This window comes from Protopterus annectens, chromosome 1.part0 (genome assembly GCF_019279795.1).
Source record: "Protopterus annectens isolate FY-2018-M chromosome 1.part0, PAN1.0, whole genome shotgun sequence".
NCBI lineage: Eukaryota > Metazoa > Chordata > Ceratodontiformes > Protopteridae > Protopterus > Protopterus annectens.
Window position 1 is genome coordinate 1667158885 of NC_056725.1, and position 14396 is coordinate 1667173280.

Consider the following 14396-nt stretch of genomic DNA (forward strand, 5'->3'; position numbering starts at 1 on the left):
TACATAAAACAGCCACAGTTAGAAGGTTTAAAAATATTTAATAATAAATGATAAAAACACAATACAATACTCATTGATTCATCACAGTGACAATAGAGAGTTCAGAAATCACAGAAAATACTTTAAAACAACATTGTAGGACAGTCTGACATAAATATAGAAAACAGACAGACTAATCTGGCTATATTCCTATCGATCTCTAAGAGAAACTATGTTGTAAATAACTTTACTTACAAGGCAAAGTGCAGGTGAGTTGTTGTCAGCTTCAGAACAAAATACAAAATGCCATCCTTTCTTTCTGAGATAGTCCTTAAATTGATAATACACATTACTGCTGAGTCTTCTCAGATTACATCATTCTTGTCATTTCTCTGATTTAGTTCCCAGGCTAACAGAGACTTAAAATGTAACATTTCTTTTTGATCTGCACTTGCCAGGAAGCCACAGCAATAAAAGACACTTTACATGTGAAACCTAGTAAATATCTTTGTCTTAGGACAATAAAAAGAATTTCTAGCTGCAGACATCCTGTCTCCATGCGTGAGATCATACACAGTTGTAAAATCCTTTTCTTATCAGCTTTCTTCCAGCAGAGTGCACTGTGGTTACATTTTTGAAGCTCAGAACATAACACAGTTTTCTTACATTTGTCAAACAAGTCTGTGGATCATATTAATATTTACAGGGACATAGAATTATTTACAAAATTCTATCTAGCTAGGCTGACAGCCTTCATAGTTTTTAGTAATTTTTTCCATTATGAAAGGTTGCATAGTGTTCCACATTTTGATGATGGAAAGTTGACTCTGACCATAGCTTTACACTGTGAGTGTCACAATGAAACTCTGCATAAACTAGCAAGGTAAGAAGCACTAAACATCAACATTTACAACAAATATACAGACTTTGTACTTAACCAGACCCCTCTACTTACTGTGAATATTGCCCTGTTATACACATTATGATACTGTCTACAGTTCTAGGAAGAAGAAAATTCTCTTGGCTTGTACAGAGAATTTAGCACAATGTATGTTGCTTACTAGTTTTTTATTGTACGGTATGTAGCACTAAGAATTGCTTTAACCATGTATTGTGCAGTTTATTGCAAAGTCATGATTATGGTGAGGCAAAGAGGGAGGCTGCCCTGTTGACAAGCTGCCAGGGAGTTGTTGCACAGCACTGGCAGGTGCTGGCAGTGATATGCATGTCATCCTGGCTGCACAGGCTCTCATGTTATAGTTGTTACTAACAGCTTGCTATATTTACAGTATGTGTGAAAGATTTGTTTGCTTATTTATTTATTTATTCATGTCAAATGTCTCCCACCCTGTACCTATCTGCATTGCAACTATTGTGCCCTAGCAAGGAAGAAAGCTGGAGCCACCACTGCCTGGAACAGATAGCGCGTGCCCCAACCAACATGGGAGAGTGCTGCACCACCACTGTCACATCCTCAGTAGTGAAGTCAGATCACAATGTTGTCTCCTTTGAAGTAAAAATCAATCTGGAAAACCCAGCCAAATCTACAATAGTTAGGAACTATTCTAAGGCAACTAAATCCTATTAAGAGACAGTTTCCCAAAATTCAAGGCTCCCCTAACCTTGAGAACACAACTACCTACGTAGAATTATTCACTGAGTCCCTACACGCACATGTGAATGGCTGCATAGAAGCTGCCATACCTACCGGGAGTAAACCCAAAACAAACACTAAAAATAAACCCTACTGGTTGAATCCTCACATAAACAGGGTATGTTATAAAAGAAGAAGATTCATGGCCACATCAGGAAGACCAATTCCATTAAAGACAAGTGCTCTCTTATCCAAATAAATAAGAAAGTAAGAGATCTGATTAAGTCCAACAATGCCAACTATGAGGTCAGGATAGCCTCACAGGCCAAGGACAATCACAAGGTCTTCTTCAGCTATGTCTGGACCCTTAAAGGTAGCACACAGAAATGTGCTGAAATAGTGGTAAAAGATATCATCTTCACCGATCAGGGTGACATAGCAAATCTACTGACTGATAAATTCAGCTCAAACGTCACCCCCCACTCCACTGCAACTCCACCTTCAACATACTTTTCCATACTAATAGCAGGGACCAGATGCTGGCAGCACTCAAAGCCAAGAACACTGTCTCAGTGGGTCCCAATGACATCACTGTTTGCCTCACAAACAGTCTAAAACATGATTTATCAGGACCACTTGAGGCACTCTAAAACTACAGACTAAAAACAAGCTGCATTCTAAGTGAATGGAGTACTGCAACAGTCATTCCCCTCCACAAGGGCACACCATCAACTGACCCAGGGAGCTACAGACCCATCAGTTTAACAAGCCTGATATGCAAAGCCATGGAATGAATTATCATGGAAATGATAAACAAGGACATTGTCTTTGGTCATTGACTAGATCCATCCCAATCTGGCTTTGTTACAAGCAGGTTGTACCTACCCAACCTGATATATTTTTGAGAGGGTCACCAAGGCAATGGACAGGGGTCAAACAGTGCACACTGCATATCTTGACCTGGCCAAAGCATTTAGTACAATACCCCACACATTAAATGTTGACAAGCTCTCTGAGCTAGGCATAATTCCTTACATAACTTGCTGGATTGCCAGCTGGGTCATAGACAGGACCCAAAAATTCGGCATCAGTGAGTCCACCTCCACCAAAAGACTGCTCACTAGTGGAGTTCTACAGGGATCTTTGCTGGGTCTGCTCCTGTTTGGCATCTACTTCTCAAAAGCCAAGACTAACATTCAAGGCCTTTGGTTCACCAAGTTTTCAGATGACAGTAAAGTGGGTGCTATTATAGATTCCCCCCCAAGACACCAACATCTTGCAAGAGGGTGTAACACAGACAAATACTAGTGCAAAGCCTTGGTATAAAACTTAATTCCAAAAATGCATTATAATGTCCTTTGGGAAAACTGTCAATCCAAGTTAATTACTTCATCAATAAAACACCCCTAAGAATGGATGCAGTAGTAAGGCATCTGGGAACATATGTAGACAGCAATCTGGCCTTTGACCAACATGTAGCAAAGATAGTCAAAAAGTCATTCTATGACACCCAATTTATAGGTAGGTGTATGGCATCCAGGTCCAAGGAACTTATAGTACCACTACACTCAGCCCTTATCAGACATATCATTGAGGACAATGCCCCCTTTTGTATATACCTAACCAGACACTTGCAGCAGTTGGAACACCCACAAAGGTATCTTACCAGAAGAATTCACAGCATGAATGTTCTGTCCTACACTAATTAACTAAAGGCTCTGTCTCTGTATTCAGCATCCTACAGGTTGCTGAAAGGGACTTTTTTCTTTGCTTGCAGGGCTTCCTCAGACCCAGCCCTGATGGACTTGTTGCACATGAACAAAACAAACTGCACCAGAAATACTAGATCTATGGACTGGAACTTCATTTGTGACATAAACTGAATGTGCTGGAGAGATAGATATGTGTTGCAAAGGATCCCAGCACTATAGAATAGGCTCCCCATCCATGTAAAATAGAGTTAATTCCTGACCCTATTCAAATGAAACATTGGCAATTGGATGGAAAGTCATAAATTTACCCCTGGTCTAGCCCTATGTCCCTTATGAATGGAGGTCAATAATAATAAGAATACTGTCCTAACTAATACCCCCCCACAAATCCAGTAGTTACCTCTTTACTAACCTGCCCCCCCATATAGATGCCCATGATACTCAGGACCGAAATGGCCTGGAGTGCATGGCTAGGCTTGTAATGGCCATAGTGGTCATTAGCATAGTAACAACCCGTAAACGTATGACCTCTTACACTAGAGTATATTTTATTTGTGTATAAGTAGGGAGGAATGCTGTTAGGCTGCATATTTTTGAATAAATTGATGAATCAAGAACAACAACGTACTGTCAGCAACTTAGCATTAAAATGTTTTGCTTAATAACTGAGTCTAAGAATAAAAAATTCTGTTGTGCACTTTATATCTACACCATTTAAAACACACATGTTAAAATACAAAATCAATACTGTCATAGTTGTATGTAAACATCACAACATACCGTGTCTTTGTATTGTGTCTTTCCCATATTGCAAGAATTTCTTCAAATCATATGTACAAACGTGATCTAAAAATACCGAACATGACTTTGCACTGCCTCTTTCAGCAGACAAACTCTTTGCTGTTGGTGAAGTCCAACTCCCATTTTCTTTATTGAAATTAATGAAATCTTTTCCATCCAGAGCCTGAAATACAAATCCACTGGCAGTTCCATCATCTTGTAATTCACAGCCAAGTGCAGCCTGATAAATATGCGGACCTGTTATTGAAAAGCAAAATGCTGATAGGTTGACACTTTACTGTCCAAAAAATAAATAAATAAATAAATAAATAAAATAAAATAAAATAGAAAATAAATCAAGTTACAAACATGAAGGTTTTCAAAAAGGGCACAAACCTGCTGGCACTCTGGTTTTAGGTTTGATTATTATTTTAATGAAGTACATATGCGCTTGTTGGATTTCTAAGAAGAATACACAAAACTGAAAAAAAGGTACATATTCAGTACAAAAGGAATAAAGACACTAAGGGTATTTGAGAATGTAACATAATTAATAGGAAAAGATTCTCAGTTTTGCTTAAAGTTGTTTTGCAGCATGAACAAGGACAAACACTCTAGTTTTATATGGTAGAACTACAAGCCTCATAAATCATACTGTTCATAGGTTCATAGGTTGATACTAGGCTATCTGCCCTAGGGCATTTATAAGCCTAGCCAGAGTATGTTTGGCTTTCACCACCCTTTTAGATTAGTTGACTGTGCCTCTGTATAGTAGGGACACAGAAGAGATCCCAGGGGTAAACCTACGATCTCCCATCCACTCGTTAAGATTTCTCTTGAAGAGGTTCATTGAGAGGCTCTGCCTAACATGGATTGGGATTTTGTTCCAGAGTGAGGGGAGCCTCTGGGATATGAATCTGTCCCTCCAGCATGTCCTATTTATTTCTGTGCTGAGGTTTAAGTCCCTGGACCATGTAGCTCTAAGGGATTTGGATTTCCTGAGGTGGAGCATGTCCATTAATTCTGGTTTGGACATGGCTTTATGCGTTAGGCACAGATTGCCTCTGAGTAGGCAGTAAGCAACTGAGTAGAGCTGGAGTTTCTTTAGCCTAACTGCGTAGGGCATCTGTTTGAGTCCCTTGATCCTCTTGGTGAGGTACTCTTGGGGTCTTTCCAGTTGCTGCAGGTGTCGGGTAAGGTACATCCCAAATGGGGCATTGTATTCAATTATGGGCCTGATGAGTGATGAGTAGAGGGGCACAATGACCTCTCTTGATCTAGATGTGAACCCTTTTGTGATAAGGTGGGCTATATAGAAGGTCTTTCTAACCACTTTGGCAACGTGATTGTCAAAGGAGTGATTGCTATCTACTTGGGTCCCCAAATCCCTAATTACTTTTTCCGTACTTAATGGATTACCACCTATGTGGTAATTTGTGGGCACTTTGTTTTTTCCAAAGGGGATGACTATGCACTTTTTGGCATTTAGCTTTAGGCCATGGCTCTGGCACCAGTTATCCGTCTCTGTGAGACCTTTTTGGAGGATGCTCATGTCAGTCGGCGAGTTGATTATGGCACCCAGTTTGGAGTCATCTGCGAACTTGGTCAGCCATAGTCCTCCCATGTTAGCCTGTACCTCAGAGAAATATATACCGAACAAGAGAGGTCCCAGGACTGAGCCTTGTGGGATGCCACTTGTAACTGGTTTAGAGTCTGACATGGCACCTGCAATTCTGACCATGTGGGTTCTATCCCTGAGCCAATTTGCAGCCCATCTTGTGACATAGGGGTTGATATTTAAGCTGATGAGCTTATTTATGATGCCCGAGTGGGGTATTGTGTCGAAGGCTTTTGCGAGGTCCAGGTAGGCTGTGTGGACTACCTTCCCTTCATCTATGGCCTTGGTGACTGTTTCAAAGAAGTCGACCAGGTACAAGAGGCAAGATCTGCCCTTAACAAAGCCGGATTGGGTAGGATCCATTGTTTGGAGGTTCCCAATATCTTTGTTTATGAGTTCCATGATGATATGCTCCATAGCTTTGCAGACCAGGCTAGTCAGGCTTATAGGGCAATAGTTTCCAGGGTCCTTTAAGGCACCACCTTTGTGGAGTGGGACCACTGTTGCTGTACGCCATTCCTTGGGTACATATCCTGTAGTAAGGCTGAGATTGAACAGTGACTTTATGTGAGGGTTCAGTTCTTCTTGGAGCTCGGGTAAGACGCAGCCTGGGACACCGTCTGGTTCCATTGATGCTGTGTTTTTTGCTTTGGAGAGGGCAGCTCTCACCTGTGCATCTGTGATGTTAGGGAAGCTACACTCTGTTGGGATAGACATTTGCTCTTTTGGGGGGGGGGGGGTTGCACTGAACCTGTCTGCCAGGATGTTGGCAATGTCTGTGGGTTCAGTGTATTTTTTGTCATTTTGTACTAACTCAGAGCATATCTGGGAGTTGCCACCCAGGTTCCTGACATAACTAAAGAAGGCCTTGTGATTATCTTTAGTGTCTTGTGCAATTTTTCTTTCGAAGCTGGCCTTAGATGATTTTATGAGGGATCGTAGTTTCTTGCTAGTACTGATCATTGATGCCTTCCCTTTTTGGGATTTTGCTCTATCATGTAGTAGCTTCCTCCTTCTGTTGTATAGCTTATTTATGGCTGGGGTCCACCAGACAGGTTTCCTGCCTTTCGAGGAGTGAGTCTTTGTTTTATTTGGGATAGCACAATCCATGCATTCTTGTAGGTGTCCATAGAATGCGTTTGTAAAGGATTCTGCGGTTTGGGCCGTATTTTCCACTGGCCCGGGGGCTTTGAAGGATTCCACCTTGGTTTTGAGAAGTGTGAAGTTTGCTTTTGAGAAATTCTTCACCGTGGTTTCCTTGGCTGGGGGTGGGGATGGGATATGGATGTCCAATGAGATTAATTTATGGTCAGATCTTACCAATGAGGGGTATACCTCTGGTATGGAACATAGAGTCCCCATGTTGGTGATGATCAGGTCCAATATGTTTTCCCCTCTTATGGGAGTGGTGACCAGTTGTTCCATAGCATTTGAGTTTAAAAATTCTAGGAACCATTGGGTGAAGGCATTGGGGCTTGAGTAGTGCTCCCAGTCTATGTTTGGGTAGTTGAAGTCACCCAATATGATGGTGTTTGGAGAGACCTTCATATTCTCCAGTGTTCTCAGGAAAGCTGAGTGGGGTTCCTGAGTTTGGGAGGGTGGTCTGTAGTAGGTTACAAACTGAAAGGCAGTTTTGCCCACTGTTAGTTGCACATGGATGGTCTCTGATGCTTTGTGCAGTGCCACTAACCTGGAGGTGTGGGTATCTTTGATGAATATGGATACTCCCCCTCCTTTTGTGGTTCGGTCCGAGTTTTGGGGCAGAAAAGCATGGTATGAGGTATAACCTGGTAGTGCTGGGGTGCTCTCGGGAGCCTTGAACCAGGTTTCTGTTACTGCACAGATATCAATATTCTCCATACTGAGGAGAGCCTCGAGTGCATGCATCTTGAGGTTTAGACTTCTGGTGTTGAGCAGCATTACCCTTAGTTTCTTTTTCCTTGTGTTGTCTATGGAGGTGGGTTTGTCTTTTAAGCCTTGCCTAAAAAAGGCACTATGGGGGTGGCAAGAGCCTTAGCCAGTATTCGAAAGCCCAGGGGTGACAGGTGCAAGCCATTCATAGCGAAACAACGTGGCTTGTCGAGCATGTCATCCCAGGCTGACAGACACTGGATCCCCTTTGAATGACAGCAATACTTTAGCCAATTGTTAAAATTGATCATTTTGTCTTTATACTGCGGCATCATTCTTGGTGAGGGTAAGATGCTACTCAAGGTCAGGGTCATACCGGCCTGGGTTACATGATCAGAGAGCTCCTCTATGTCTCTTTTCATGTAGTCCAGGGAGGTACGTCTCAGGTCATTCACACGAGCATGGACAATGACAGAGTCATATTTGTACTTGCTTTGGAGTGACCTGAGTGCTTGTGTTATGTGGCGGATCCTGGCACCCGACAGGCAGCTTACAGTGACCTTCTCCTTGTTCAGCCTGGTGAGTGGGACGTCAGTGTGTCTGACAACAGAGTCACCTATTACAAGTGTATTAGGTGTGTTGTTTAGCCTTAAGGGCTGTGACTGTGTGGCACACTGACTTTGTGAACTATGTGATACATGGGTATTGTTGTGGGGTAGCGGTTGCTTGGATGTCTGCTTTGGAGGTCTCTGCTGCTTGGGCAGATTTTTATTTAGAGCCTCCGAGTATGTTTTTGTGTGTTTATGTGTTTGGTTTGCTGTTGCGATAGGTCTATGTGAGACTGGATTTGTGGTGTGTGTGGTTACCTTCTCCTCCTGACTTACTGCGCCAGTACTGGGTTGAGAGAGCTCAGCCTCCAGTTTGGCTATATAGTTGCATCTCTCACATATATTTGAGCTTGTTGGGAGGAGGAGAGAGTGGTCTGTGTACATAAGGCAGTTGTAACATTGCCTCAAGATTCCCAGATTCACCAGCTGGACTGGAGAGTAAACCCGAAACTGACTTTTGAACATGCCAGAATAGTATAAGGAACTACTTTTTGACTGATCAAAAAGGACCAGTAGGGAGCCAAGTACTTAAAGGGAGTATAAGAGGGTGTAGTGCTTTAGTTTATTAGTGCTTACTTATAAGATTACTTATACGAGCAACTGCAGGGCTTTAGAATGAAAATAGAGTGCTTACTTTGAGATTTAGAACAGTTATAAGGGAAAAAGTGAAGAGCAGATTTTGTGGAACCGGGAATAGTTTAAACCCATTTAAGTGGCACTGCCCGATGCTGCGCTATGCACAAAATCGTGCAAAACCACGCAAATGCGGGTTTTAAAGCAGGGAAACTGAAAGAGATAGGAATTGACCCAAAACAGCCAATAAGCTACTAGTTTCAGGGCTGAGACCACTCCTCCAGGGACAGATAGGCTGCTCAAAGCTCCCCACTCTCACTGGTGAACAGAGAAGCGTCCTCCTATCCAAGTAAGGATATGGGCAACACAGGAAACTATATCACAGTCCGGAATTCAGCAAAACCTGAAATCTGGACTAATCTAGTTCAGCAAAGGCAGGAAAAGAGAATATTTTTTTTGTTTTTTTTTTCAGGAAACAGCAGAAAAACACACCAAAAACACTGTAAATGCTGTAAACAGGCTACCGTACTTTAGTGTGTAGCCTACAACAGTTATACAATACAAAAACGACTTAAATTGATATAAAACAAGTGCAAAAATTGTAAAAAGCAGAAGGCAAATGCAATTTAAACTTTTTAAAGCACAGATCAGTTAGAAATTCACTTTTTAGGTGGGAAAAGTTAGTCGGAGCAAAAAAACAGAGAAAAAAATACTTAAATCTGGAAAAGTCTCTCTTGGGTCTCTCTGTTGCCTGTATCACTCTGCAGGACACCACGAGGAGCTGTGCAGAGTTGTATACTGGCGCAAAACTGTGCAAATGTGGGTTTTAAAGCAGTGAAACTGAAAGAGATAGGAATTGACCCAAAACGGCCAATAAGCTACTAGTTTCAGGGCTGAGACCACTCCTCCAAGGGCAGGTAGGCTGCTCAAAGCTCCCCACTCTCACTGGTGAACAGAGAAGCTTCTTCCTATCCAAGTAAGGATATGGGCAACACAGGAAACTATACCACAGTCAGGAATTCAGCAAAACCTGAAATCTGGACTAATCTAGTTCAGCAAAGGCGGGAAAAGAGAATTTTTTTTTTGTTTTTTTCAGGAAACAGCAGAAAACACACAGAAAACACTGTAAATGCTATAAACAGGCTAGCACACTTTAGTGTATAGCCTACAACAGTTATACAATACAAAAACAACTTAAATTGATATAAAACAAGTGCAAAAACTGTAAAAAGCAGAAGGCAAATGCAATTTAAACTTTTTAAAGCACAGATCAGTTAGAAATTCGCTTTTTAGGCGGGAAAAGGCAGTCGGAGCAAAAAAACAGAGAAAAAATACTTAAATTTAGAAAAGTCTTTCTTGGATTAAGATTGGTGAATAAAATAGTCTCTCTGTTATTAAATAATGGAATTCACACATCCCCTAGTCCTCTACCATTATGATTTCAGTCTCTTACCATATGTCTAAACAAGGATGCACAGGTCTTCTGATTTGTTGATTAATGAATAGTAGTTGAAACTGTTAACACTGCTTTGTTGCAACGTAAGACATCATGCATTTCATAAACATTCCAACATTCTCATCATCTGAAGTCTACCACATAATTTATCAAAATGCACAAACATCAAAACAAAAATGATTAATGCCAGCATTTCAAAAAATAAATCAAAATACCAAAATAATCACCAGAAAAAAAATTGCAAAAAAAAAAAAAAAACAGTTTGCTTTTGTTATCCATTAACCACAACCCTACCATTTGACTTGATCATTCTACAAACTTTAAAATAAGCATCTGAATAAACTCTCATCTGAAATATAGAAAAGGTTGTAGTTGCTGCTTCCCAAAAGGTTGCCATTTACTATAAGAACACTTAATTTGAACTAATTCTCCAAAAGGTATGAGGGGGATGAAATCTAAATTATCTACTATTAAGTGTCATCACAATAACATAGTTATCATTTTCAAGACATTTTGTTTTTATGTTTGTGTGTACATTTATTCTTAAATGTGTGGGTACATTAAAATGTAATATATGTGTTATTTGTGATATTGCTGTTCCACCTGTTTTACAAATTATTAGAGTTAAGATGGATATTGGTAGTATCTTTGTGATACTAAAGCATTTATGTATACTATTGTCTTATGATCTCACCTATGGATACTTAATAGACCCACAGAAAATGTAAGATGTTTTCTAGAATATATTAATGCTGTGCAAAAACAAAAGAAATCAGCCCAATTGCTATGCATTATTTAGAACATCATACCTTCTTATAGCCAAGTTTGTATTTTGCAGCAAAGTGTATAAGTTAGGTGTGAAAGGAGTTTGAAACAGTCCTGTAACTTCAGGAAGCTACGCTTCTATTAAATTTCATACTTCAGCACATGTAGGACTTAATGTGAGTGTGGATTAAAAAGCTTTATTTAATTCCCCTTTTACTGATTTTCTTTTATTATTACTTGCTACTTTTTATATTTATTCTTCCTTTTTCTGTTGCTGGATATTTTTAATTGTGTTGTGTTTTGCTTCGGTTTCACTTAGGAGGTCTTAAGGAGCTGGGAGTATTTGTATTGTTATGAACTTCTATTAATTTTTTTTTTTTTTTTTTGTGTGGCAAACTCTAGAAATGTAGCTCGTCTTGCTCTTCATTGCTATTCCATTCCTACTACAATAATTACAGCATTTATTCATTTCTTTAAAAAAACTGAAGATCTGTGACTGTTTACACGAATCAATGATATGCTGAATTGCAATACTCACTGAATGCTGGCAGTGCACTGACAGTACTCTTCTTGCTTACTGCCAACTGGATCAGTTGACCTCCTTAGCAGCCTGTACTCAGGCAGTTGCCCCTTTACCCCACCCTACCTACAGTTATGCTGTGTATTCCTTCTTCTCTGTTAGTGGACATACTTTAGTTGCTTTAATTTACCTGTATTTAACAAGAACACCAAAACATTGAGGAAAGTAAGCTATTCTGTTCAGATTTCGTGACTCTCATAACTCTGACTCCTGTCATAAGAGACAGAAGTAGGTACAACAAGCATACCTGGGAAGATGCTTAGAATCATTATAGGATTTTAGTTCACTCTGTGTACCTGGAAAATTGTTTGGCATTATTAATGGATTTCAGCTTACTCTGCCCTGGTTTCCAGTGATTTCTTTTTTTGTTTAAGAGACAGAAGTAAAAGGCCTACACTCACATTCTGGCTTCTGTTCATATCTAGGACAGCAAGTAGCAGAAACATGCATTGTCATGCCTAAAAGCATTATATCTAGGCCCTTATAAAGCCTTAAAGTTAACATATAGGCTTTATGAAGCAGTAGAGTTTCATTAGCCTTTTAATTATGGTTCTATATAACTCTGCCAGTTGTTAAACATTACACTTGGCAGAAAGCAATAGTAATCTTTTTCTAATTTCATATTCTTACTGTGGGGAGGGGGCACAGTGGTGCTCACAGCTTTGATTTTCAGTTTGGTATCCACCCACGGTGCTTTATATTAAAATTCAGTATACCCTCCTCCTGCTCATGTAAGTTTTGATAAAGTGTTTCCTCTCGCATCTGAAAGACATGCCACAGGTAAATTGTCATTCTTTCAGCTTCTCAGAGGTACAGAGGTATGTATACCTAGTGTACCTGCTGTCCTATGCTGGAACATACATCTACCCATGAAATGGCATAGTTTTATAAGCAACAGAAATTTGTTCCAAAAGCAAGAGAAAAACTGAATGACGAATTGTCATGTTTGCTGTTTGTTAAGAGATATTTTAAGGCTGGATACTTTTGTGTGTGTATATGTTCTCATATAAGTACACTTTAGATAGAGATTCTCAAAGAGGAAAGGGTTTGTGGCTGGAAAAGTAAGCAGAGATCCCCCACAGGTAACTGTGTGATACTGAGAAGAGGGAGAACTTTTAAGGTTTATCTGCATAATCCAGGTTGCTAAGTCTGTCGATCTTCATGAGGAGCAATTGTCCAGATGACTTTGGTGTTTGTTTAAGAAATTACAAAAGAAGGGGGTATTTTACTCAAAAAGTAGTTAAATAAGTGAGATGTGCAGTGGAATGATGACCGTCTTTTAGCAGCTAGTATTCCTGTTGAGTATCATAGGAACAATTCTAAAGGACTTTCTTATAACTGCGGCAACCTTTTGGTCAGAGATGTGGCTACTTTCTATGATTGTGTTTTTGCCTTTTATAAAATAATCTATCTTAAATGGCTTTCTCCAAATAGAAAAGGTGATATTTACCTCTTGTTTTCCTGAAGGCAATGTGCTTATATTTCTCAGCAACAATGGACAAGCTATTATTTTGTAATCAGGACAGATTGTGTCCTGGTCTTTTTGGAGAACTATTCTGTTTGTTGATTAGAGGACCAACTTTGCAATCACCAGCAAACTTAGGGAGCATCAATGATGTCAACTCATGCATCTGAAAGGAAGGTGAAAACTAGAGGTAGACCAAGAGCAAAGTCTGATCAGACCTTCTTTTTTTGTTTTAGCCAGTGAGAAGAGCCAATGTTCTTTCTCAAACTGTGTTGCTGGAAAGCCAATTGCCAGTTCAAAACACTATGCTTCCACTGACAGTGCAATTGGTAATTTTGATTATAATATTATCATGTGAAATAGTGTTGAAGGCCTTCATAAAATCAATGCATGTGATGTGCATGTTTAACCTCTCATCCATAGCGGTTGCAACCTGGTCAAAAAGGTGAAGAAACATAGTGGTAAGATTTACCCTTAACAAATATGAATTAATTAGTATCTATCAGAAAAGGCATAATCCATAACCCCCTAACCAGGTTTCATAACGATAGTTTCCAATACCTTGCATAGCATACTGGCAAGATTAATGGGTTGGTACATCCCAAGGTCAACGGTACATCTTTCCTAGTGAATAGGGGCCAGTTTGACTTACTGCAATAGTTTTGTAACAAAGCCCTTGGAAAAAAGCTCATATTTGATAACATGTGCAGAGTTTTACTAGATTACAGTTTATAGAACTAAATAAAACTTCCTGCAATGTTACTGAGACACATGAAACTAGTGTTCTTGTGTCCTTGATTCTGCCCAAAGTTTCTTCAGTGTGACCAGGAGTAGTGATCAGCATGGAGGGTTATCGTCTAAGTGTAATATATTAGTGGCTTTCCTTGTCAGGATTACAGGCTGGAGTTGAATTGGTTCTGTAGGATATTAGCAATGTGCAATGTTTTAGAGTACACTGTCCAAAAACTCAGGGCATGAGGAATTGTCTTTCATCCAGCTCTCCACAGTATTCACATTATCTGGCAAGAACATATCACTTGTGGTGTGGCCACATATTTTTCATCTGGCTTGGAATTAATCTTGGGTGGGCATTAGAAATTCAACCATTTTAATTACATCCTTGGAGAAAGAAGTGAATTGATTATTTATTTGGCATACTACCTTCACAATTGCCCCTGGGCTTTTCTGTAAGATTCCCCCTGATCTATGCAGGTGGTAGACTGTGTGTGACTTCAGTGTCTAGGTCTGTGCTGAATCTAGTGAATCTGAGAGGTTTGGCTGCACTTTGATGCTTACCATTGCTAGTTGTAAATTTGTACCCTTGTTGGACTTTGTTTTCCAGCTTGGTCTGTAAATTAGAAACTTAGTGGTTAGAGTAGTGTTTGTTGGACTTTGTTTTCCAGCTTGGTCTGTAA

General features: G+C 39.9%; 1 protein-coding gene across 1 annotated transcript in view; it reads right to left on the bottom strand.

The window, feature by feature from the left end:
- LOC122799376 (major histocompatibility complex class I-related gene protein-like) overlaps positions 1–14396 on the bottom strand; it is a 647776-nt gene that overhangs the window by 347957 nt on the left and 285423 nt on the right. Inside the window, exon 3 of the mRNA XM_044068388.1 lies at positions 4066–4323. Within this exon, the coding sequence (XP_043924323.1) occupies positions 4066–4323 (258 nt within the window). The remainder of the gene's footprint in view (positions 1–4065; positions 4324–14396) is intronic.